General features: G+C 36.8%; 1 protein-coding gene across 1 annotated transcript in view; it reads left to right on the top strand.

Moving 5' to 3' along the window:
* Nucleotides 1-27,295, top strand: part of LOC126291679 (DNA topoisomerase 2-like) — a 174,674-nt gene that overhangs the window by 7,126 nt on the left and 140,253 nt on the right. The window contains exons 3-9 of the mRNA XM_049985274.1: nt 5,405-5,585; nt 8,900-9,143; nt 12,756-12,968; nt 13,040-13,213; nt 20,305-20,544; nt 20,652-20,757; nt 22,578-22,768. Coding sequence (XP_049841231.1) covers nt 5,405-5,585; nt 8,900-9,143; nt 12,756-12,968; nt 13,040-13,213; nt 20,305-20,544; nt 20,652-20,757; nt 22,578-22,768 — 1,349 coding nt within the window. The remainder of the gene's footprint in view (nt 1-5,404; nt 5,586-8,899; nt 9,144-12,755; nt 12,969-13,039; nt 13,214-20,304; nt 20,545-20,651; nt 20,758-22,577; nt 22,769-27,295) is intronic.

Below are 27,295 nucleotides of genomic sequence, written 5' to 3'. Positions count from 1 at the left end.
CGTAAAAGCATCTGCCAAGACAGCTGTTCAGGATAGTTTAAATTTAAATTACAAATTATATAACCAGTCACATTTATTATGTCACAGTTTCAACCAAGTGTTTTGGAGGATTAGTTTTGTCATCAGATGGGTTTTTGTCAGTTAATCCTTACACACCTGTGAACTTGTGTAGGAGTCAGGAGGGACTGTATCGCTCAGCTGGTGGACTGCTGTAGCAGTTATACCACTCTGGGTATTTCTCTGCTTCACTACACCTGACTTCTGTGGGAGTTTGGCATATGCAGCATCTAGTGGCTGTGTTGGAAGACTAGTTAGCAGTTGCATTCAGTTTCAAAGTGGGGTTTCAGCTTCAGTTGCACCACTGGTTTCCCACCTTGTTTAAATTCTGTACTGACGTGTTGGTTCTTCACTTGGATTCTAAGGAATGAAATAAAATAATATGCACCTTTTCACACTTGAAGAGTTATCACACACAGAAGACTGCCGTGAAACTGACATAAAAGAATATATATGTTTTTGGATAGGGTCCGCCTTTAGCAAAACACTGTGAGTGACAGTGACAGTGACAGTGACAGTGGCAGTGGCAACTCAATATTCAGTGTTTGACAGTGATGAAGACGAAAAAAGAGTATAAGTGGTTGCAGATGACAAACTGTCGGTCATTGTAGAAACACAAGACGTCAGAAAAACCACACCATGTGGTAAAAAGATGGAAAATAAAAGCCCACTGAGGATGCTGCAACTGCAGTGAAACATGTTTGGGTTATAAAACAAAACTGTTTTGCTAAAGGCGGACCCTATCCAAAAACATATATATTGTTAAAGCAAACACGGAAAAAAGAGCTTCAATACCAAGATGATGACATAAAAGAATGTACAGAAATGTCATTTAAACAGTATAAATAAACATTACTGTTCATGTGAAAACAGAAATAACATTAAATATACTTTTAAATAATAAAACACTCAATCCACTAGTGATGTGTGCAAAACTACGGATCTGATAGAAAATATGAAAAAAATAGATTGTCTAAAAGATCCAGAAAAACTTTATTCAAAATGAAGATAAAAACATTTGAATGTATGCACAAATATTTTCCCAAATTACCATAAAATTGAACTGTGATTGTGAAAGCAGGCCTAAGGTATTTAATGAGAAAAAAAAATCTTTATTATGTAAAAAGAGTATGGATGAAAATGGGGAAGAAATGGCTTTAAATATTATTGTTATTTACTCTTTCAGTACAAACTTTGTTGTAGAACCCCCTTTTTTACGTGTGGTAATAAAAATTCATTTGGGCATAATTAAGCACATTTAAAATTACGTGAACATTAGCAACCCTCTCATGCTGATAAATTCAAACTAACTGATTAATAACATTTATGACTTTGAAAATTATTTAAATAAAATTTTTTACGTATTTCGGTCATGGCACATATTTTCTAGATGCAGTGGGTTTTTAAATGTTTACTGAATTCTTTCTTGGTGTTAGCTATGGAACACAAGACTGTCTCTGTTAGCATAAAATGGTTAAATATTGCCAAGCCGACCTGAACGTTTAATTATCATTGACAAAACACACTTCACTTTACGTTTAAGTTATTTGCTTTAGAAATTGAAAGAACCAACAGATTAACAACTTCAACGTTAATTATCCGCCTATGAATGCACTCATGTAAATCCAGTGATAAATTAAGTCAGTCTCAGGATCGCTGTAAAAGAAAAATATTTCGTAATTCACTGCTAATTTTACCTGCTCCCAATTTACGGGTTTGGTTAATTTTATAGTGGAACAATTTTTTAATGTGCCGCCGCTGCAAATCGTTCGGTTGCGGTACAGCCCAGCAACACCAATGATAATCTCTAAAAATGCTGAAAATTCTTTAAAGAAATATTATAGATGACATGGGCAAGCTAATTTACATTAGTAATACACAATTTTGATAAATTATAATGTATTTAGACCATAACTATAATTAAAATTACACACCTTTATAATTTCTCCTCTAATGGCGGCTAAAGATAGATACAGACAAAAGAAGTCTAATCATTCATATAATTCTATGTCACAGGTTCCTCTCTCTCTCGCAGCTCCCGTGGAAGACAAAGAATGCAAATTGTGTAGTGCTATTTATATTATTACTGATTATGACTCTCTCTTTGTAATCTTAAAACATTATTTTCCTCTGTGGCTATATTCTACATTTTTTCATCACAGATATTAACATATTTCATAATTACATTATGAGTATAGAAATATTACAATCATAAATACATCGAGAATATTATTACAAAAAATATTACAAAAATAACTAACGTCCTTTATACGAAATTAAATAACATTTTTTGTCAAACAACCACAGCACTTACGAACTGCTTCATAGCGGCGCACATAGTACAACCAAATGTCATTCCATTTTATTAATAGTGCGTGTGCTGCCAGGGAACGTTAAAAGTAGTATCAAGGTGAGTGGGAAATGTTTGTCAGTGTGCACACTCAGGAAGGACTGGCTTGCATCCACAGCACACAAATAGATTTCCACTACTCTGGCATGAAAGGGATAAATTAGGTGTGGATGTGTTTTGTGTTTAACTTTTGAGTAACCCCTTGCATTTTCTTCCAGTGATCATAAGATGTTTTTCCAGTTGTATTTACAGAGCATACCTTGTATATAAAGTATAATGGATGAGACTGGTTAGATTTTTTGTAGTTTAAATTGATACCCATAATGGTCACAACAGAGCCTAATCTAAAATATTCACATTTAAAATTAATGGAGCTCACTTGAGCTGAATAATTTTCTGTATATTGACTACAGCTAAATATGAAAAATTTAAATTGTCAAATTTACATCCATGTAGAATAAAATTAAGTCTTGCACTAGTAAAATCGTTTTGTGACTTTGAGAAAATTGCCCTCAGCCAAACATAGCATAACATTAACTGCTAAGGGCATAAATGGTCAAATTGACTGATTTCTCTTGCTCGTTTGTGCTCTTCAGTAAATTGTGTAGTAGTAGTTCATGTAAGCAAAATGTGCTTGTTTTTGAAGGATGAGTAATTAGTGTAGTGAGAACTTCATACATGACAGTGATGCATGTCACATTATTTACAACAATGAAGTGAAATGTAGGTAAAACAAACTGTGGACCCAGAACAACAAATTGAAGGACACAAAGAAGGTGTCATATTCAATACGATTCATCATAACCTGATATTCCTTTTATTGGTGAATAAGAAAGGACAGAGTTGAAGAGGGGCTAGAACACCATAGGAATATTTGACTGTGACATTAGAAATTTGCAAAACAATACAGAGGATAGTTAGCACCACTCTGAGCTTCTAAATAATTAGGAATATTCACATGAGGGGGTTATTCTCTGGCGAAATTTACCAACAGTTCATTTTGTTCTTGAAAAGTGACATTAATAGACCATATTTAAACAACATATTTGTTACATAAATCCTCCTCCTCCATGGCCATGGTGCAGCAACCATGATATATTTTCAGCAGGAAAAGCCTATGTTGCAGGGACTACAGAAGCTTTGTATTCCAGTATTTACCGAGATCAGAAGTGTGGCCCTATCTTAGCATAACTGCATGCCTTAGCTGAAGGTACACACCAAAAGTTTTGGCTACTAATGACGTATGTGTTACTTACAGTTCCCAAAGAAATTCTGAAGATAGCTAAAAAAATTGTAGTTTTTCACAGAATCTAACAGGCTAGAAAAGAAAGGAGGGAAACTTTGACACTTCATTAATTTACTCCGGTGCATAAAATGACAGACACAAACACAGTAATACATTTAAAAAGACACACAAATGTAATTATTTTTCCATAATAATATTTACATATTGGTTGTGGAATACAGTAAATGTAGCCAATTGATTAGACATAAATCACCAGCCTCTAATCACGTACAGGGTGTTTCTGAAGGAGGTTGTAGTATGGACAATCATACATTCAATTTAACATGTCTAGTTTTTATCGTTACAGAGGTCAGGTGTTAAGATTTGACCCAGTTCCAGATGTTGAGCAAAGGCAAATGATTAAGTGCAAAGTTGATTTTCATAAATTCCATTAATGCAGTTTCGAATTCTCCAAACAAAATCTCTTGTAGCTCTTCTGAGGTCCTGTTATCTTTTATGGGCCAGCATGATTCATAATCCAAATGATCAGTTTCTCTTGTTTCCTGTTCGTTTGTAGATTTCACCTTTCACCCATTCTGACAAGCAGAAATATAAATGTGGAGGTATGGGGAACTTTGTGGCCAAGAAACATGACCATTTCTGGCAACTGTCTTCCAGGAAACGTGAGATTTTAGATATCACATAATGACAAGAATGTGGAGGCACCTGGTTATGCTGTAATTAGCATAGCCATTGTTGTAGTGGAAGGAACCTCTTCTTATATAATGCCGGAAGCTCGCTTCCGAGAAAGTCTAAGTATGGGCCCCTATAAAACGACGTAACATAAAATGCCAAATAAAGATTGTCATGCTACACCACACATTTAGAGAGAATAATTGTTGAAAATGTGTATCCACAAAGGCACTTGGGTTCCTGTCAAACCACTGGAGTGAGTCTGTGTTGTTGACCTTCATATTTTTCTGAAATGTGTTGAATTCACTGTAATTGATAAGGTTGAAATTTCATTTGTTACTTTGATATGAGAAGTGCCCTCTGCATTTTAAGCATTGGTGTAGCCATCAATTATATCGCTGTGTGTCGAGAAACTTTGTTGTTCAGAGGTGCACATTTTCTTTTACTTCAAATACTTTATTTGTATTATGCTAATCTGATGATGATTAGTGTGTTTTAAGAGAAATAACTCACAATTCACTATTAATACATAGCAGAATATGGTTCTCTGTGTTGTGTTAACTGTGAGGTGATTTTTCTTAGTGAAGATTTGTGGCCAGTCATCCTTTAATACTCCACTCTTGAAAATATTGCAATAGTGCAATCCAACCAGTAACAATATAAATTGAATAACAAAGTTAAGGCTGTCCATCAGTAACTGGAACTAGCTTTTAAGTACAAATATTCGCAGAAAAAGAGTAAAACGCTAACTTCCAGTCCATTAAATAGTACTTTCTGTAAGAGAAACTGGATCAGAAGTAAGGAAGAAATGTAAAATTTGTGTGCGCTAGATAGAAGAAATCTAGAAAACCTGGAGGGGGAGGTGCTGATCTGGCTAATTAAAGATTTTCACCTTTGTTACTATTAATTATTATAATAAATCATTGAAGTTGTTGAAACCCCCCCCCCCACCCCTCCCATGTCACCTCCCTGCCCTCCTGCACCAAATATCTGTAATTAATAGACTAATTTGATTGCATTGTTTGTTTAGCGGTGAAATGCTTTGAGATATAATACACCTCTCGTATCATTTATTTCAGGCTCTGTTGAACCTGTCACAGAACTTATGTGGATATTTGATACAGAGCAGGAAGTGATGGTACAAAAAGATATTACGTACGTACCTGGTCTGTACAAAATTTTTGATGAAATTCTGGTAAATGCTGCAGATAATAAGCAGAGAGATCCAAAGATGGATTGCATAAAAATTGATATTGACCAGTAAGTAACTTCAGTGTAGTGTATCATGGGAGAGATGTCTCTGTGCTCATATGTCAAAACAGTATATCATGTAGTAGAGTACTTATGTATAAAACCTGTGTGTGTGTAAACTTGTGCCTTGAAAATAAAAATCTTTGTCTTGTGCTGAAGTTTAGCTCTGTGGAACTGGATTATTTCACACAATGACTTGGCTGGCATGGTCCTTGCTTGGTGGTGGCTATTTCAATGGTGCTGCTTATGTCAACCACACCCAACACAGCTGCCTCAAAATTGTTCATAGACGAATTTGTGCAACTGAATAGCACACTGTTTGCTCCACATCCTACTGGAACCACATGTGACCTAAGACTCCCCCGTCTTGGAGACAATGCCTTGACCACCTTTGCAACATGGCCAAATATGAATTTCCATTCACATAAGTTTCACACATATATGTTCTCAACAGATATCGTGACGTTCCTGGCCCATGTCGTAATATTCTTGCAAACATTAGTGATTGATCAAATATTCATCTTCCTTTGACATATCTTTGACATGATGCAAAAGGGGTTTTACACAGTTGTCAAATATTTCATCAGTTTTTTCAGAATGGCTGGCATGTAGAAACAGAACTGCCCAATATCTGCTGAAAAACTGCTTTTATCAGTGCCATTAGTTTCATACTTCCCTGTTGTAAACTTTAATTGCCATTAAAGCCACTTCCCCTGCACAAATCTTGAGAACTTGCAGGAGTAATATTACAGAACAAAAACTTTTTTGCTCACCTTCATTATATTGTTGTCAATGGCTCAGTCTTGTCTAAGAGTACTTTCTTGAAGCTGAAAATTTAGATTTCTTAGGTTCATGATGACAAAATAACTGTTGCAGAGTTGCCTGTTGCTATGAATATCTTTTGATTTTATCCCATTATTCTAAATCACCAATTTTCACATTCAAAGACAATTAATTACATTGTTGTTGGCAAGTTTAGCAAAAATACGTGTGTTTCCATCAAAGGCATGTCTTCCACTACTTACATTCTGTGTACTCACAATATTCCAAAGAGTTTACAAAGTAAGAGTTTACAAAACAAGAGGAATCATTGCTAAAATATATCATTTCATAAATTAATCCAGAAATGAATTAATAATTAGTGTTAGGTTGTGCAATTAATAATGTGAATTTTAAGTATGATACAAATTTTGTAATTTCAAATATTCTTAAAAAGAAGAGTAATTTTAACTGTTAGTATATATTGATTGCAACACATTAATTTCTTTGTTATACATTTTGATCTGAAATATAATACATTGTATAGAAAATAATGTGAATTCTTTTTAATGAAACAGCTGAGATAATTTTAACTTGTGTGAGATTTGAGATTATACAGGGTATCTGTTCTATCGAAAAAGGTAATGTTGGAGGAGGATGATTCATTACACTGTCAAACAGGGAAGTGATTTGTTTCCAGTAAAAATATGAAGTGTAATAAAACTAAGATCTCACCTTCTGCTAATGTTAACATACAATACCTAGCGAGGTGGCACAGTGGTTAGCACACTGGACTCGCATTCGGGAGGACGACGGTTCAATCCCGTCTCCGGCCATCCTGATTTAGGTTTTCCGTGATTTCCCTAAATCGTTTTAGGCAAATGCCGGGATGGTTTCTTTGAAATGGCACAGCCGATTTCCTTCCCAATCCTTCCCTAATTCGAGCTTGCGCTCTGTCTCTAATGACCTCGTTGTCGTCGGGACGTTAAAACACTAACCACCACCACCTTAACATACAATAATATAATATGCGTGCAGTGTAATATGTACAGTTCACAGTAGCAGAGTCACAATTGTACTGTCAAAAGCCTTTTAATGTGTGAAATGGCTTGAGGTGATGTGAAGTTCAAAAGGAGCTGACTGCAAATATATCAGTGTCCTTGTCAGGTACTTTAGGATGCTTTATGCCAATTTTAGGTCGTTTTATGAACTTTTTACATCAAAAACTAGGCACAGTTTTTATGTTCTTGCAAATTGGCTCCTTTTTATTTTTATGAAAGATCTTTTGGGCTTTTTTCTTAAATCTGTGCTTTGCATATACCTGTAAATTCCCCTTAATGACTGCAACATTTAGTCCTCCAGCCTGTCAGCTTGTTCTGCTTACATACTTATGTGCATATCTTGACCTAAAACTTGTCTGTGTTCCATTTCATTCAGCACAAAAATTCAGCTCCTGTTCACTTTCAGGTACCATAGCTGCATCATCAATGAATTGTATTGTGCTAATTATGCGTTCTTGACAAACAACTGTTCGTAAATTTCCTTTTCAGTGAACAGATGAACATAAGCGGTGGAAACAACCTTGCTTAAATCTCTTGTGGTTTTGACTTCTTGTTCAAATCTGTGTCGACTACTCCAATTTGCTCTTAAGAAAGATAGGTTTCCATTTCCCTACCTAAAAAAGGAAAAACACTTTAATTCATTGTAGATTACAAAAGTGTATTTCAATATTTATGCTTCTTCACAACACACACACACACACACACACACACACACACACACACACACACACACACACACACACACATTTTTCAATGTGTTTGTTTGTGCCAGGCACTTGCTGTAAACACAAGACAATTTTCTTTGATCAAATGTAAGATGCACTAGCTTTGATCAAATAAATTTCATGCAAGGCAATGTTTGACAAAGGTTCCTTGTTACACTGTGCCAAATGTATTTGACAAACTGATTTTTCCAAAGAAATTTGGTAGTGTAATACCAGCCTAACAAGATGCATCATTTGAAAATTGTGCTGACAAAGCACAGTAGGCTGCAACTTTGTTCTGAATTATTGTCAGATAATTCAACTGCAAATTTCCATCCAAATACTTTAATGTTTAAATCTTCTTAAAGTAGTTGTAAATTGCCGGCCACAATACTTAAGGCTGAGTCACTCTTATGTGAATGGATTTCATTGGAGACTGCTCAGTTAAATGATGGTGCATCAAATTCCTCTTCAGCTTTCTTGCATGCACCATTTGACCTGTCTTTGAGACCATGTAAAATGGAAGAATGTTTCTCCCAATTGACTAGGGTTGCATTATGATGTGGGGCCTTGTCAGATTAATCTAAAAATGCACCCATTATCTTTCCACAGCTGGAACAGTGCAACACAAGACTTCAGAACTGATTTAATGCTTATCAGGGATACCAGTAAAACTAACTCTTCAATTGAATGAAGTCAATATGGGTACAGGGACCTCTTGGATAACATGAATTGCTTGATTATTTGCTATAATTTTTTGTTTTGCATTCAATTAAGTTAAATTGGTTGTCTTCGTCAGGGAAAACAACACAATATCAGTGTGGAATAATGGTAAAGGTATACCTGTTGTGGAGCACAAAGAAGAGAAGATGTATGTGCCCACCATGATCTTTGGACACCTGCTTACCTCATCAAATTATAACGATGAAGAAGAAAAGGTCACTGGTGGCAGAAATGGATATGGAGCAAAGTTGTGCAATATATTTAGCACAAAATTCATTTTGGAAACAGCATCAAAAGAATACAAAAGGGCTTTTAAACAAGTAAGCTGAATTGTTATCCTTGTTCTCATGATTTGTTTTGTTATTGAGAATAATTTTTCGCAAGTGGGTAACTTTATGTGGAAACTAATATTATCGTATTAACTATCTGGAATCGTGGCAGAGTTGTGATAAATAGTACCCTGCAACTACTTCATTATGTTCAGGTGTTTAGATTGATTTTTCTTGTGAGCTGATTTGTCATGTTAACATTAACTGCAGCTCCCAATAGTTTGAAAAATATTGCTTGTAATTTTCTGATTTGGAGGGATGTTATAAAAAAAAAATACAGGACAAGTTGCTTCTACTTCAGGCTCTGAAAAAGAGGATTGACCAGATGCACACCCCTGGGCCTATAGTAGAACCAATGATTCTGTTGTCAGTGGCAATAAAAAAAGAAAAAAAGGTAGTATTCAGCATTGACTGGTTTTGGATGACTCTGCAGAAAGTGAAGATCAGCTACAACTTGCCATGTTTGTAAAATATATATATATATATATATATATATATATATATATATATATATATATATATATATAAAAAACAGAAAGAAACTTCCACATGGGAAAAATATATTAAAAATAAAGATTCCAAGACTTACCAAGCGGGAAAGCGCCGGCAGACAGGCACATGAACAAAACACACACACACACACACAGAATTACAAGCTTTCGCAACTGGCAGTTGCTTCGTCAGGAAGGAAGGAAGGAGAGGGAAAAATGAAAGGGTGTGGGTTTTAAGGGAGAGGGTAAGGAGTCATTCCAATCCCGGGAGCGGAAAGACTTCCCTTAGGGGAAAAAAAGGACAGGTGTACACTCGCACGCGCACACACACACACACACACACACACACACACACATATCCATCCGCACATACACAGACACAAGCAGACATATTATCTTTATTTTTAATATATATATATATATATATATATATATATATATATATATATATATATATATATATATAAACAAATTGCCTGTCTGCCGGCGCTTTCCCGCTTGGTAAGTCTTAGAATCTTTGTTTTTAATATTTTTTCCATGTGGAAGTTTCTTTCTGTTTTATATTTTCTCTGTGATCATGAAAGAGCTCCGAGGGAACTGCATCTGCTTGTTGCCACTGATTTTGTCCAAATTTGTGGTAGTTGCTGGGCTTAACAAGAAATGAGAGAAATGTTATTTATTAAATTTGTTTCGTAAAAAGTGTGAAAAGAAAAGTAAAAAGCATGTAATGTCCAGCATAATGTAGAGAAAGTACATGAGAATGTGGGGGGGGGGGGGGGGGAGATGGGTAGGGGGGAGATGGGTAGGGTAGGGTGGTTCTGGTCAATTTGCAATTTGAGTGGCTGTAGGGTGACAAACTGCCAGTGATGGCAAGTGATCACTCGGATCACCACCGAACATTGTCACAGGGCACGTACGCATTTTGAGATTCGATAAGAATACTTGTGGAAGACTTGGGGTGCTCAAGGATGTGAATGACATTTGTTCATTGCATTCGGACTAAATTACTACACTGAGGCTATTTCTAAGCATTACAGAAAGAAAAGGATTTGACTGGTGGCACAACAGAAATGTCAGTCTGAGAGTGGTGAGAACTAACAGAAGTTGTAATAACTACCAGCATCTTAGGGTGAAAAAAGGTATGATGTGTAATGTACTTGAGGTTGGTAATGAGCAACACTGAGTTGGTGTACAAATGTAATGAGTGTCTGAATACATTAATGCAGGGTTTTTAAATTATTGGTGTCAACTGTCTGTAGTTGGCGTGCCAGTATTGCAGGCAATTTACACGCATTGTCATTCTGACATGAGGCTTTGCATCTCCATGGTGCCTCTTGCCAACTGAATCCAGGTTCTTCCCTTTCCTGTTCCTCTGCTCTGTAGGTAGGGATTTTCCTGACCTTTCACTAATGAACTTGGTTTCACTCATTGTGCAAATGCACTGACGTTGTTCTCAGTAGCGAGAATCGTGCTTGCTGCATGTACTAAGATGTGTCTGCTTGCTACCACCATCTGCTGTGGTAGCTTAAAATAACATCTAGACAATATATGGAGTTACTAGTTCATTTTCTGAAATGAAACTTCTACCCTGGAACAACTGCACTGATCTAGATTTTGCAACCTTCTTCAGTTAAGGTTTTCCTTGTGTAACCTAAATGTTACCACTTGTATGTGCCACCTATATGCAGTGCTCTGGTTCCCTGTCCTGGTGTGCTCTAGCTGGTTTGACAGCCTCAAGCTCAACAGTGAATAAGTAAAAAAGCAATCAACACAAAAGGAATGTTGGGATTTCAAATAAATTTCCAGGAAGGCATTGTACTGAGTACATGGAAACTTCACGTGTAAAATTAGATTCTTTTATCTTATAGTTGACGATTTACACATGCTTGGGTGGTTTTAATTATATAAACAAGGGAACCTGCTTGAGGCTGCCAAAACTGCCCAAAGGTCAAAATGAAACTTAACAGAGTACAAAGTCCTGAAAGTCTTAATTACAACATTTCTATATAAATTTACAGTACCAAATTTTCTTTTTCCTCTTTTTCATGCCTTTTATGAAAATATTAGTAAACACAACATATTGGACACGATTTCAGTGTATTTGCATTATAAATAAGGTAAAAATTGAAAATTTAAAACTGAAAGAAAAATGTATCTGCATTTGAACTCGACCTCACAGCTCTCGGATTACACTTCTGTACTCTTCCTGCTGCACTGACTGCTGCTTGGAAACTGCCGACATAAATGGTGTATAACTCACCAAACTCACATCAAAGATGCTGTTTTTTGTAACTGCTTGTCCATCTTGCTCTCCCACTTCAGTGACTTTAATTTCTGACCCGGCCTGTGTCTTCCATAAATGTGGACAAAATCTGTGGCGGTGAATAGGCCTGTCGCCCTTGTTAGACCAGTTTACATTGGAGGATAAAAGTAGATATAGGGATACTAATTGAGGGTTTTAGTGAAAATTCCATGCCAATTGGCTTGATTAGCAGTTTGTCTATTAATGGTGCACTGTCTTGACAGATAACAAACATGAGCTTGTAAGGCATTTAAATGACATAACATATCCTGATTCTTGGGATCACTTACGTATGTGAATGGCTGTACTCTACTAGAGTTCATTAAATCTTAATGAGACACAAAGTAGCTCACATAAAAAATGAACAACCAAAAAGCATGTCACAAAAGTAATGTCTTGTTGTGTAATAAGATTTTATTTAATGATATTCTTGAAGTTGAAAAAATTGTTCCATCATTTTAACTATTAGTCTGGAAACCGTGTCTGTTTCTTTGATTCCCTTGTATCTGATAGCAGCTCACACTGTTTTCAGTGTGTTATCATGTGATGAAATATGAAATAAAAGAAAGGACTTGACCCAGGATTTGAGATCTGAACACATCAAGGCGGCAAACTTGACAAGGAATTGGAAGTGAACTAATTACTTGTTTTATGGCAGTTTGGCAATGTTGAATGGTTTGGGCATCATGTTGAGCGCTCGGGAGGAAACCAACTCACACATGAAGGGTCAACTAACAATGTATTAGGGAGTTCAGTGTTGCTAAAATTTACTTTTCTGCTTATATAAATATACATATTTTTAATTTACAGGTTTGGGCAAATAATATGGGCAAGACATCTGACCCAAAGATTAAGGATTTTACTGGAGAAGATTATACAAAAGTCACATTTTCTCCCGATCTTACAAAATTCAAAATGGAAGCTCTGGATAATGATATAGTGGCTCTGATGTCGAGAAGAGCTTATGATATTGCTGCATCCACGAGGGGTGTCAAAGTTATGCTGAATGGAAAACGTTTGCCTGTATGTATTAGTTTATTTGCTGTGACTATTCTAGTAACTGCAGGCACTTATACTGTATTCTTTAACTGCAGGTAAAGAACTTCAAAGATTATGTGGAACTTTATTTAAAAAACAAAGATGATGAGACTGGTAATCCTCTGCAAATAGTGTATGAGCAGGTGAATGAGAGGTGGGAAGTGGCGATAACTATTTCGGACAGAGGATTTCAACAAGTTTCATTTGTGAACAGCATTGCTACAACAAAGGTACGTGGCATTAGTACACACTATAGTCAGATCCACGGATGATGGCGGTTCGTGCAGATTAAGAAATGGACGGCAATTGCACTGTTGTCGGTTCCTTGTGATATGCACGTATGCATGCCCTTAGCCTGATAAGTGTGTGTCGTGCAAATTATGTCTCTGACTTGCTTTTGTAGAATTTGTCACTTACCACCACCACCACCACCACCACCACCACCATCAGGGATAACTCAAAATAAACTGAATAGAAAATTCATGATATAACTCGCTATGGCCATGTTTAATGTTTGCATTGGGTATGACATTAACAGCAGTGTGTTCAGAACATTCCTGAATGCTCATTCGGCAGTCTAAGAATGCGTGATGTCGGTGTGTGGAATGAGCCCAAACTTGACCGCCATTGTTCGTGACTCCAACTATAGTCACATTGTTTAGCTGCTCCAGGCAAATGCTTTGTATGCAGAAATTAGCATCTTTTGAATGTTGTGCTTATAGTGTGCACACTCTCAGCTTCTTGGTTGCATGGACTCTGATTTCTTAAGACCCAGAGGTAGTGCTCTGGTGATGTGTGCTTCATTGCTGCCAGTCTTATCAACCGGTGCAGTGTGTAGCAACATTATAGTAGTTGTTTGAATGCAGTTTCTTATTTCAATGCCATGAAGTGGCTGAACGTATCATTTCTTTGGTCGTTGCATCATACAGGATAAATAAGTGAAAGTTAAAGGATAATTAGAACATTTATCTGCAGAAAGGGATTCAGATATTAAAAAAAATTAGATCTACACTGTATTCAAATTATTTGTGGTAAAAGTTGTAAATTATACTATAAACAATACTTTCTGGTTCCTGAATACCTAATTTTGTAAACTCCTTAGATTTCTTTTTAAGGTGTCTGACAGCATGGTACACAATACGGGCCAGGACGATATCGCAGAAGCAATGAAAAAACCGTGCCAGGTTTAAGAGAATGTGAAACCTCCAAGGAGGTGTTTTACAGAAATTTAAAATTTCCAAACAGATTCTTGTCATGTATAAAGTATACCAGTGCCACTAAAGCATTGTTACTGAAGACAGTTTTTCAAAATTCCTTCAGAGATGACAAAGTAAATATTCCAGAATATGAATCAACCGAAGCTGCCAATACGAGTGACTTAAAATAGAAACCCACAGTATAGCAAAGCAACTAGAGTCCTGTCCATATAATGTGCAAATTAGGTTCCTTTTGCAGTACACTGGTGTAAGAGCTACTTACCAGTCATATACAACCAATTGCACAAAGAAAGCTGCACAGCTCATACCAGCACACAAGAAAGGAAAATATCGTATGTTTGTAAATATAGGCCACACTTTTTTCCTAAATTTTGGCTTGAAAAATCGTGGTGCAGCCTATAATAAGATTTTTCCCTTCCAATCATAAACTGTCAATTCAAAATGGCATACATGTATTTTGTGGTTTGAAATTGATACTATTATTTATTACCGCAATTACTTTTGTAAACCATGGAAGACAGTGGTAGAAAATAGCACAAAAACTAACACCTTGTTGGTGAACACAGTAACTGTGTATTTGTTCTCTTCCCCTGCATTTCACTGTAATCTGTTTGGTATATCAAGAGACTGGTATTTGGTCTGTGTTCCCTATTTGGGGAAGTAAATAAAAACTTGTGTGTCGGATTTGGTTCATGTAATGCTGGAAAGATATTAGACTGTTTTCATAAGCTGTAGGCCAGTTTTTACACAATTAAGTTCTGCGACAAAGACATTATTTCATTGCATAAATCACTGAACCTGCCCCTATTAAACTTAAAATTATATTCGTGGAATGTTTCAGCTGTCAGTTTGAACAGTTTTTGTGGCAGCATATCCACATTTCCTGTTTTGAACTACAGAATTGAGGATGGCAACTTTTTGTCTTAACTTGCACGCCACTGACAAACATCTATATGAAACCTGTGTCCAATTTTCCACTTTCTTTGTTACTTTGCATAATGTGTAGCTAACTTGAAGTTAGTCTGTTCTTGCGTAGTGTTGCCAACATAATTTTTCTGCATCATGTACATAGTAGTAATGCTCGTAATATGAAATAAAGTAGTGTGGCCTGTGTTAATGATTTACTTTTTACTATAACCTCACATCAGTGTTTGCATGCAGCCTATATTTGTGCAAATGCAGACAAATACCACTGATGTTGATTTGCAGTAAGATTTTGGAATGTTTTGTTCGAACATTATGAATTACCTCAAATAAAATGTTTTAACAACCCATTCAGAAAATATTGTTCTTGTGCAACACAAATGTTTCTTTGTTCTCATAAGGTAATGAATGCCATTGACAGATGAATTTTGTAGTAATTAGTGGGAACTAGGGTAAAACAGATTTCTGATGTTTCCCAAGAAGATGTTACAGGCCATTTGCTGTTTTGATCCATATAAACAGATATAGGAGGCAACCTGAGCAGTGCTGTTGTGCAAAATGATTTAGGCAAGATATGTGTGGTGCAGAAAGTAGCAGTTGACTCTACATAATAAAATGTCATCTAAAAGAGTATTAAAAGGAGTCTGTTAAATTTGATTTACACCATAAATCACACAAGTACCTGGTGGTTACAGTTAAGAGAAACTTAAATTGGAATAAGGATAATGTTGTGTGGAAGATGAGCTGAAGATTGCATTTTATTGGCAGAACTCTTACAAGATGCTACAAATCCACAAGTGATTGTAAAGTAGGCTTTCGTCCTTGCTGGTGTTGCTATGTGATAGGAGATTTTTACCAGTTAAATTGATGCACAGCATCAAGAGTTTGTAGGAAATCTTGTTTTGTGCCGTCTTCAAATAGGGAAGAGATTGAGTTGGGTGGCAGTCATTAAATTAAAACATTTCTACTCTAAATGCAAACATGTTTTTTTGACTCCCACCTACATAGTTAGAAATGGCCATCTTAATAAAAGAAGGGAAATTGAAGTTAAAATAAAAAGATTTAAGTGTTAATCTTTCCCATGTGCTATTAGAGTGGAATGGTAGAGAAATAGTCTGAAAGTGTTTCATGAACCCTCTGCCAAGCACTTAATTGTGTATTGCAGTGTAGTCATAGACCACCACATCTCCACCTCAGTATATTTTGTTACTTTTGTGTTTTTTCCTTTGCTGTGTTCTTGGTTTTACAGCCCACAACAGATGATACCACAAGAGATCAGATTGGCTATCCATGCTTTTATTGTTGTGGGATGTTCAGGTTTGTTGTTATAGGGTGAAGGGACTAGACCCTTTTCTTGCTTCATCCATCAACTGCTATTTTGCTTAGGAAGTAGCAGAATTCCTCCACTTTGTCTACTTTGTGCTCTCCATTTGTGATAAGTTCATTTGTAGTCTCATTTTTGCTGTTCCTCATTTTTGCCTTTTTTTTTAAACTGTCAATCCATGTTATGTACATTCCATTCAACAAATCCAGTAATTTTTTACTTTTGTCAAGAACAGCAGAGTCACCAGAAAACTTTATACTTGTTATCCTCAGTCCCAAAATTGTAATCATCTGCTGTCTCTCTCATTTATGTCCTTTCAAATTCAGTGTACAAAGGGAAAAGTAGAGGAAGACTGCAGTCTTGCCTCCCTCCCATTTCAAGCCAAACAATTATTTCTTGGTCTTCCATTGTTAAAATTCACTCTTCACACTTGTATATACTGTGTATTACCTGTCTTGCCCCATAGCTTTCACCAGTTTCCTGTGGGAATTTAAATGAAGAGCACAAGACAAAAATGATGATAGTCACTTTTTTGTAACTTTTCAGGACGACAAATTTTCTGCTCTAGTCTCTCATATATCACAACAGCATTTTTAAGGTGCTTTATCAATTAAGAACTTAAATAGGTACACAAAAAACATGGTAAAAGTGATGGTAGTCATAAAAAACTTCGCAAAAACGATGAAAGTCCACTATCTTTCTGAGCTTCTTCAGTGGATCTTGTAACCTGTAAACAGATTCTGTGTCCGCAGCTCGTGGTCGTGCCGTAGCGTTCTCGCTTCCCACGCCCGGGTTCGATTCCCAGCGGGGTCAGGGATTTTCTCTGCCTCGTGATGACTGGGTGTTGTGTGACGTCCTTAGGTTAGTTAGATTTAAGTGGTTCTAAGTTCTAGGGGACTGATGACCATAGTTGTTAAATCCCATAGTGCTCAGAGCCATTTTTTGAACAGATTCTGTTTACTGTTTATTTTATGAAATTTATAATATTCTAGATTTTAACACATTAGGCCCATATAGTTATTTTAATACCATTACTTACAACTTACGTTTTGTCAATGAGGAAGTTCTTTTGAGCAGATGGACTGCAAAATTGCTTCAGGTACTGCAGGTTTTATTTTAATCAGTTGTGGAAATGAGCAAACTTTTGGGCTAAAAGAAGGGAAACTGCTGGTGGTTTTTGTCATAAAATAGTAATCTACCTACTTAAATAGCGTATTACGAATTTAACTAATAACGTAACTAAATATCTGTTGTAATAATGACAAAAATATTTTCTATACTGATAAGTTTTCATTACTTTCAAGGTTACACTATTGTTATGAGGTATTATTCTGTAACTCATAGGTCTATAGATTATTGATAAGTGAAAGCAAAGGTAAAGTGTTCAGTCATTTTTCTCTTACCTTCACGCAGAATTGGTGGTAAAGATGACGTATTATCACCAGGGTCTTCTGTCTCTCTTGAAAGCTTGGTAAGCTGGTCTTGTGACATAAGAAAGTACCCAGTGTATGATGATCCGTGTTCAACTAACCTGCAATGGTCTTTAGAAAATTTTATTTCACAAATTGGTTGTGTAGCAAATGGGCATTTCTTGTGATAGTGATTTTCTAAAAAAGCAGTCTATTTTCAAAATAGGTTTTGGTCAGCTTCAATTACAGTGAAAGGCGAAGGCTTTACTTTGGCATTCCTTATTTCATTTACCCAACATTGATAAGCCAAGAAAAGTGTGTGGACTGACCATCATTAGATTCTAAACTATTAAAATGAGAAATTAATCTTTTTCTTTCACCTTCACAAACTCTACCAAAACACTGTAGTCTTTTACATCTGCAATTGGGCCCAGCTTCGTGAGTACACACTTTGTTTCTCATCACATCTCTTACCCCTCCATGGGATTTTCTCTTCTTTGTGCTGGGTTTACTGATGTTTTCACAATCTTCATCCACACTGCACTCACTTATTTCATTCATTTTCACAGAAACTACTACCAAGAACACAAGCTATAAAATTTGCCAACTTCGTAACCACAAACACAAAGTAAACAAATGAGTGAAGACAGCAGTTTAACTCCTGATCAAGATGGTGTTGCCAACCTTATGAAATGACTCTCATCATATGTGCCGTGAACACAGATGACATTCATCGGTTTTAACGTGCACAACAAAAATAAAATGGCAAATGACTTAGTAACTGCCAGCATTCTTGCCGTGTACACCCCCCTACAAATTCTGCCTATTTGAGCTACAAATTCCTGTCCTAACCTGAAAATGGGAAAAAATTGACTATCATCATTTTTGCCTTGTGCTCTTCAAATGTCTTGAGCTGCTTTACATTGTCGAAAACTCTTTAGATTAATAAAATCTATGTAGGTCTCTCCATTTTTACTCATTGGATATTCAGGAATGTTCATTTTGAGCAACCAGATACTGTGGCAAGTGCACAGTAGTCTAGGGTATTGCTTCCTCTAAAAAAAATTTAACCGTCCTAAGTTTTTCAGACAATATACTTCACATATTATTAGTTCTACAGTATATTACTGTTGACTGTTTAATATCTCAAAACTGTATAAAATGGTTTTGTTCAGCCATTGCTTAAAGCTCCCAATAAAACATGGGAAATCTGTCAAAATAAATTCTTCATGCAGTGTAAGTTATTTGCTCACTTCACCAACAAAATAATTTTCACACTTTGCAATAATGAGATTTTGTAGCTAAAACATGTTGCATTAGTGATGGACATTAGGTGTCTTTTCAGCAAGTTCAAAGACACATATTTACTGAACCAAAGAATAGACGAAACTTCTTACTCGGACAACTTTTCATTACTTCTTTTTGTTTTTTCAAGAACTACAATAATAATGGTCACAGCAAATGAGAACAAAATTGCTTTATCTTCTGGTGATCACTGGCACTCTGTTATGTTGCTCAAACTGCCCAGTGTTCCTGAGTATATGAAGCTGTGTTGCTCTGATCCCCATATGTTCAACATAATAATAAGCATTTTGTAGTTATTTCCCAAATCATAGAGAGTAAAAACCTCATTGAGTGTTATACAAAGAAATATTTCTTATGTCATTCAGGTGACAAGACAGGCATGTTCAAATATTTTGTCACACAGCAAAGTGCTTTTCCTATCTTAACTGAATACCTAACAGGTCCTCCAATGTATATTCCTTTCTTCTGTATGCAGTTTATTTTTCTTTTTTTCTTACCCCCCCCCCCCCCCCCCCCCAATGTGTGACACTTGCTTTCTCGTCAGAGCTCCCCAAGCTGGTGTGATGTGTGGTTGCTTGTGTGAATGAATGGTATGTGTACCTGTGTCTTTCATGACGAAGGCTGTTGCCAAAATCTTATGGGTAATTCTTTTAATTGTGCTTGTGTGCAACTTAACAAGCCACCTTTATGATAAGTAGCAATGTATCCTTTCGTTACATTGACATTCCAACTGGGAGTTTCCTTTGTTTGTTCTTGAATTCTCTTTCATTAAGAAGTATGTTGGGTCACTGACAGCCAAATGTATTAATTTCTCACTCACAAATCTTTCATTCAGAGAGTTACATTGCAATATTGTTGATACACATGTTTTTAAGTTAAACAGGTGTTGTAGTTTTTGGACTCTGTCTCCTCTCGTTCTTACAACAAGTAGATCTTCCATCCCGGGAAATGATTGACCTGCTGCTACTTTCTATCCATCTTCCCTTTTAACAGGCTTGAGAACTACAAAACTAGAAATCAGTACTGAAATTTCACCTTCTGGAGGTGAAGTACATGTGTTAAATGCTTTCTTATTTTTCAGTACTTTTCAAAATGAAAATAATTAACATTTTGCTGTTTATCTCATGGTTTTGCATTTTCAGGGTGGTAGGCACATAGATCATGTTTCTGATCTGATTGTAAAGCAATTAATTGAGACACTAAAGAAGAAGAATAAAAATGGTATTCAGATCAAGCCCTTCCAAGTTAAAAATCACATGTGGCTCTTCGTAAACTGTCTTATTGTGAATCCGACATTTGATTCACAGACGAAGGAAAATATGACTTTGCAGGCAAAAAGTTTTGGATCGAAATGTCCACTTTCAGAGAAATTTATCAACAATGTGAGTAGTAAAACATACAAATACTTGAGTATTGAAATTTTAAATAATGGAGTGCACAGTTTTAAAATTTATGTGTTGATTAATCTTTGCATTTTCCTCTCCCATAGGTGCTTAAATCTGGCATTGTCGAGTCCATTCTCTTGTGGGCAAAAGCAAAAGCTGATTCTCTCTTAACAAAAAATTGCAGCAAAAAGAAACAATCAAGACTCACAGGTATGTTGTTACTTTTTAAGTTTTGAATGTAAAAAAACTGAGTCATGTGCAGTCTGTTCCTTCAGGACTGTTATTTTAATATGTAGTGGTTTGTACCTGTTACCTGTATCATCCTTTATTAGCTACTTGTATTAAGAATTTATTGCAAATAGATTATATTTTGCATGCTATTATCCCTTGTAGAAACCTAAGACTTTGGACCACAAATAATTTGACTACAGCCAACCTAAATGATTGTTTGTGTGTGTGTGTGTGTGTGTGTGTGTGTGTGTGTGTGTGTGTGTGTGTGTGTAGCGGTCCTTAAAGCACAAACCGTGTTAAGTATGAGAATGATGACACTCTGTTATCTTATGATTAGTCTCATGTCTTAGCAGCTCATTCAGCAGCAGTACTTAATGGGCTAAAGTCTCTGAATTCTTCACTTCTGGAATTTTATAGGTACGCGTGTTGTATTTGAACTATATTTGTTGTAGCATTTACCTGAAACTTTTATACTCACTGTGCCTCGTTGGTGATGTGTTACACATTTGAGATAGCCTGTTTCAAAATTTTAATGCGGTAGTCAGAAATTATTAAATTTTTGTTATTTTTTCATGGCATTACCCGGACAAAATACATAAACCACAACTGGTGGTTTTAGGCATAGAAAATTTAGGTTATATGCCTTTATGGGAAGATTTCATTTTGTGGCCTGTTAAAGATATAGCCACCAGTACACAACACTGAGCTGTAGTATGCAGTGCTTATTGTTGTCAGAATCAAATTTTCACCCTACAGTGGAATGTTCACTGATATGAAACTTCCTAGCTGATAAACACTGTGTGCTGGACGGTCTCTGTACACCTGGGACATTTTCCTACGAAAGACAAAGGTCCCGAGTTAGTCTTGTTCCGGCACATAGTTTTATCTGCCCGGAAGTTTCACTTATTGTTGTACTGCAGTTATTTTTTGGCACTTCATGAGTTCTGTTTAATCCTCAAGCTGTGTGAAGTCTTTCCTACATGTACTCTGCAGACCACAGTGAAGTGTATGGCAGAGGGTGCTTCCCATTGCCTGATGATTGCTACAGAAATTGTCAAAAGGTTTTTCCAAATTGTCTATACATTGTTTGTGATGTCATCTTTATATATGAGGTGAGATTGAGAATAGCAAAGACCAGAAACAGTAAATTTTCATAACTTGCATGTGGGTGCATGAAAATCCTTGTGGCACAACTCTGGCAAGGTGCACCACCATGACAACCAGCAGTTCAAAATTAACATGCTATTGATAATTAATGATTGCTGGGAAGGTACATATTACCTTAATATTTATTTATTTATTCATCCATCCTTAGAACATTTGACACCAACAGTATGTGAGACAAATTACAGAATGATATATACATATATAAACACATACAAAAGTAAGACAGGATTAGGTGAGGATAGGAAAGGAAGTTAGTCATATCATCAGTGGAACCATATCTCATATGTATGCCAATCTAAGAGGACTTAATTCAAACTAGTGATCCAAATAAGAGGGGGCAAGTGGTTTGTGTGTGACAAGACTTCAAAATTCTTCTGCTGCTGCCAAAAATGCACCAGATAACAGATGCCTTAATGGATGGGTAGTTTAGGGGAGGACCAGTTGCATTGTCTGCACATCTGCTCCTTCCTCCTCTTCCCAGTTACCTTCTCCTCCAGCCTCTGATGCTTTGTATGTATTGTTAGACCATCTAAAGCAGTTTGTGGAGCGCATTCCCAAGGCAGAGATAATCCATCGTGTCACGGATACCTGTAAAACCATTGATACTACTAATGTGTTTATTTCAATCGTAGGCATACCAAAGCTGGAAGATGCAAATCATGCAGGAACACAAAATTCTCTGGATTGCACTCTTATTCTTACTGAGGGAGATTCAGCCAAGTCATTGGCTGTGTCTGGCCTTGGTGTAATTGGCAGAGATAAATATGGCGTCTTCCCACTGAGAGGCAAGCTGCTGAACGTCCGGGAAGCTTCTCACAAGCAGGTGAGGCTGGGCTGCCTTGTAGGCCATGTTGTCTGATGCTGTTACACATTTGCACTGAAAGTAATGTTTATTTCTAGCATGAATGGAGTGTACAGTTTAAGATATCTGTGTGAATGGTAGATAAATATGATGTTTAGAAGATTTGTGCTGTTGGCATTCTTGATGTTAACTCTTGAAATTTTACTTAACCTGTATGCTTGTTGGAGTCTACTGTTGTTCAGCCACTGTTCATTGTAGAAGTCAGCTCATTACTTAGGTTTAATTATTTCTTCCACTTGTGCTGGTATCAGTTTATTGCTTGGTTTGTAAAAAGTCATTAATGTAGTTGACAGAAAACTAGTTCCACCACAACTAGTTGGAAAACTTACAAAACTTCTGTGGTACATTGTTCAGTTATTACCTTGGAAAGTTTTTCAGGTAACAAGTTCTTTATTTAAATGTAAGTACAGTTTAGGATGTAGATAGTTTACAAAAACGCATTACTAATAATAATGAGTAAGAAGAGATTTCCTGGTTTTAGTTTGTCCATCAAGATTTTCCCCCGTTTCCGTGGCTTCATGTCAGAATAGCACTTAAAAGCACATCCAAACCGTGTGTGTTGTTTTTTGTTTTGTTTTGTTTTTTTTTGTTTTTCTCCATTAAAATTCAAGCCCATTGTGGGGCATCTTAACATGTTAGAGCATCCTGTTCTTCCTACTTTAACCTTTTCCACTCTTTTCTTTGCTGATTCTGCGAACAACTTCCCTATTTCCTATTTTATCAGTCCTCTAAATTTTTAAAGGCTCGTATCTTACGTTTTGCCCACAGTTTGTGATTCACCTGCACTTACGTGACCTGGCTAGCAAATAATAGGCGGAATTTGGAAACTATAGCAAGTAAAGTACATATGATAGTATTTAACTGTGTTACTTCATAGCTGCAAGGCAGAGCCCTTTACCAGTGCAATAGCAGCAGTGCAAGCAGAACTTCCTCATTGTCTGTCAATTTCACCATCCAATTCATGACCAGTACAGCCTTGCCAAGCACACTTCAGTGCATTTTTCTGGCTGTCTAGTCAGTGTGTCAGAAGCCGGCCGGGGTGGCCGAGTGGTTCTAGGTGCTTCAGTCTGGAATTGCAGGTTTGAATCCTGCCTTGGGCATGGATATGTGTGATGCCCTTAGGTTTGATAGGTTTAAGTAGTTGTAAGTTCTAGGTGCATGATGACCTCAGATGTTAAGTCCCATAGTGCTCAGAGCCATTGTGTGTCAGATTTGCAGGCTTTCATCTTGCCATTCATTTGGACTGCCACTTAAATGTACACTGATTCCCACACAATTCCTTTGTTTATCTTTTTCCCCTGTTCTGTTGCTCTATTAGTTCATTTAATAATTCAATTATATTTCACCTTATAATGGTAATATGAGATATAAAATACTTTTCAGTTTGTCAATATCTCTGTCATACATAAATTAGTAGTAAAGGAGACCAAGCATTACATAGCAAAAGCACTGAATCTTTTGCCAGGTCCATGACAGAGAAAACTGGCAACCTTTAGGGTTAAATCCTTTGTTGAGCTAGTGTGCCTGCACATGTGCTCCATTATTAATGTACCTACCTCTATAGCCAAGTGCTAATGCATGTCTGTGTTGTGGTGCTAGACTTGAAAGCAGCTGATTCACATATCAGCAGTGGAAGAAAATTTCGCCACTGGCATTTGGCTGGCAGGAGTAGGAAATATGATGGCATACAGTTCACAATACAATCACTTTGTTACGCCAGCATACTAGCTTAAATTCTTAACCTCTCCTGTGTTCCATAGACTATAAGGAAGGACAGGAATACAGCAATCAGTCGCAATCCCAGTGGCTTGTTATTATTTTTGCATATCCAGATTTCATTTATAAATAGCCATCTTGAGTGCATTTTAGTTATGATCCAACAAACTCCCAGCAGTACTTCACAATTTTATTGGTGTACACTCAGGAGGAAAGTGTGTTGCTGTGCCAAATGGTTCCAAATGGTGTTTCATAGAATGACACCTCTTGACACAAATGGTAATCCTTCAGGTGAGGATGTTAAGCCTGGCAGCCCCTTGGTGCTGATTGAGGGCTTGGCTGCCTGCTGGCACAGTTTTACCCTCTTCCTTCTTTCATCAAACAACACGAACAAGACACCACACTCCCACCTGCAGTGAGGCTGTGGATACAGTCCCCCTCCCTTCTACCCATGGTTGTGAATAGTTACTAACTCTGATGGTATGATACTTAGCAAGCTCCCATCTAACATAAAGCAGGGAATTGGGATCCTTAAAAAAAACCTTGTTAGCCATTCATTCCATGAATTATCTGGATATTTAATTAAGGAACTGAAGCTTTGTTAGCTACATGCAGCTAAAGCTCAGTGACATGTGGTATTGTACTATAAATGGGATTCATTATTTATAGAGGTAAAGAAAACCTCTTTTGTAAAATTCCACTAGAATAAAGAAAATATTAAGCTGCTAATGACAGCATTTGTGTAGAATGAATTGGAGCACTTGGCCACAGATTTAATCTTCCAGAAAGTTTCAGCAGCTATATAATGAAACTTCTGGATGGCAAAAATCGTGAAAAATTATGCTTGAAATACAGTGTCTGTCAGAAAAATCTACATTCTATTTGTCAGGTTCTATTAAGATATTGTTATTGTTGTTAAATTTAAGATAAGAGTGTGTTGTAGTGTGGTCTTTGGCTCAACAGATTTAGTACGAGGGTGGCTTGTGAAAAGTTCTTGGAACGGAATAAAAATAAGAAAAAAATTAAATTGAAATTTATATTATTTTTCGATGTAGTCTCCTTGTAGATTAACCAAATAATAGACTGCATATGATAGAAGATGTTCTGAACGAGAGTTCAGCGAAAAATTTTCTCTGAAAATCTTTGTAGATGCCTCTGTAATATGTTACATTCTGCATAGAAATTAGTCATCTTAGATTTAAAAATTTAGGCAATTGCCATGCTTCATTTCTGACTATATCACTATTAGGCATAAGAATAATATGAATATAAACATGACATGATATGTATAGTCTTCCGCGTTTGCTGTTGTCTCACCCTAGTTTCGTAGTTTTGGCAGACAGGATTTAAATGAGATGGCAGCAAACACGAAGGAATACAAGGCAAAACGTTTATATTAGTATTATTCTTATGGTGAAGAGAATACTGCATGTGATTCACAATTCATAAAAATTCCAATTAGCAACCATCTCTTCTCACAGGTAGGAAAAAATTCAGAATGTAGAGTTGGCCAGATTGACAAACATCCCAAACAGTCTTGTCAATCGGATTTTCGTGGTACATTGAAATGCTGCTACTTTCGAAGATGACTTATACGGAATTTGTATCTACTTCGTTGGGTAATGTATAAAAATGCAGTGGTCGAAACTCGGGGCGGAGAAAAAATCTCGTCTTCCACTTTTTTTATTTATATACTGACGCAGAGGTTTTGGCACCAGTATTTATCTTTGTGCTTGCAAAACATGCCTGTGTAGCGCTACATTTCTTCGACAGCAGAAGTTAGTTGTGGCGGTACCCACAAATATTTTTCAGAACTTCGGCTTACTTTGCACTCAATTCTAAGCCGCAGGCGGTTTTTTGGATTACAAAAACCGGAAAAAAGTGCGGCTTAGATTCAAGTAAATACGGTAGGTGGAGGGGAAAGGAAAAGGAGAGGAAGATGAAGATGGAGAAGAGAGAAGGGAGATTTGTTGGAAAGGGGGTTGGGGAGGGGAGGGGGGGAAGATAAGGCACTGCATGATCTCCCTGGAGAAAGTGGTGTGGACAGAAGAGGGTAAGGAAAAGGCAAGATGAAGCAGTAGAAAGAGACGAGGTTTAGCTTGTTTGGAAATTGGATGGTAAAGTTTGCAGTTTGCCAGAGTTTGGTGGTGGTCATGTAAATACACAGTTGGTTACTTGTCATGCTGACATAGAATGTTGTACAGTAATTGCAGTATTGTATAGCTGATACACTACAAGGCTGCTTTCACATGCACCCCTGCCTTTTGTTCTATAGGAAATTCCTGTGATTGTACTGCAGGAGGTGGTGGTGGGTGTGTTTATGGGACAGATCTTGCACCTATGTTGACCACCTGTGGGATTCAGGATTAGGAGAAGGGTTAGAATAATGACATGTAAGAATATTCTGTAGATTGGTTGGTGGCAGAACGCTTTTGGTGATGTGGGTAGGACATACCTCAGCTCAAGTCACGATGAGATGCCCTGGTGATGGATACGGTTGAGCTTTTAAAGGCTAGGATGATTAGAGTGCTGCTTGGTGGCTGGTTAATAGCTTTACTGGTGTCACGAGGAGGAGAATGGCTCAGGAGACTTGTTTATGGGTAGGATATTGTCTGTCAGTAAAGGCTCTGGTAAGTTTGTTGGTGCATTTCGACAACGCCTGCTTTCCAATGCAGATAGTGAGGCTATAAGGAAAAGATTTTTGTGGATGAAATGGGTGACTCTCAAAGCGGAAGTACTATTGGTGGCTTGGTGTGCTTAATAGGGACAGGC

This window comes from Schistocerca gregaria, chromosome 9, assembly GCF_023897955.1.
Source record: "Schistocerca gregaria isolate iqSchGreg1 chromosome 9, iqSchGreg1.2, whole genome shotgun sequence".
Lineage (NCBI taxonomy): Eukaryota > Metazoa > Arthropoda > Insecta > Orthoptera > Acrididae > Schistocerca > Schistocerca gregaria.
The sequence above is the reverse complement of the archived record's forward strand: the minus strand, read 5'-3'. Positions and strand labels throughout refer to the sequence as shown.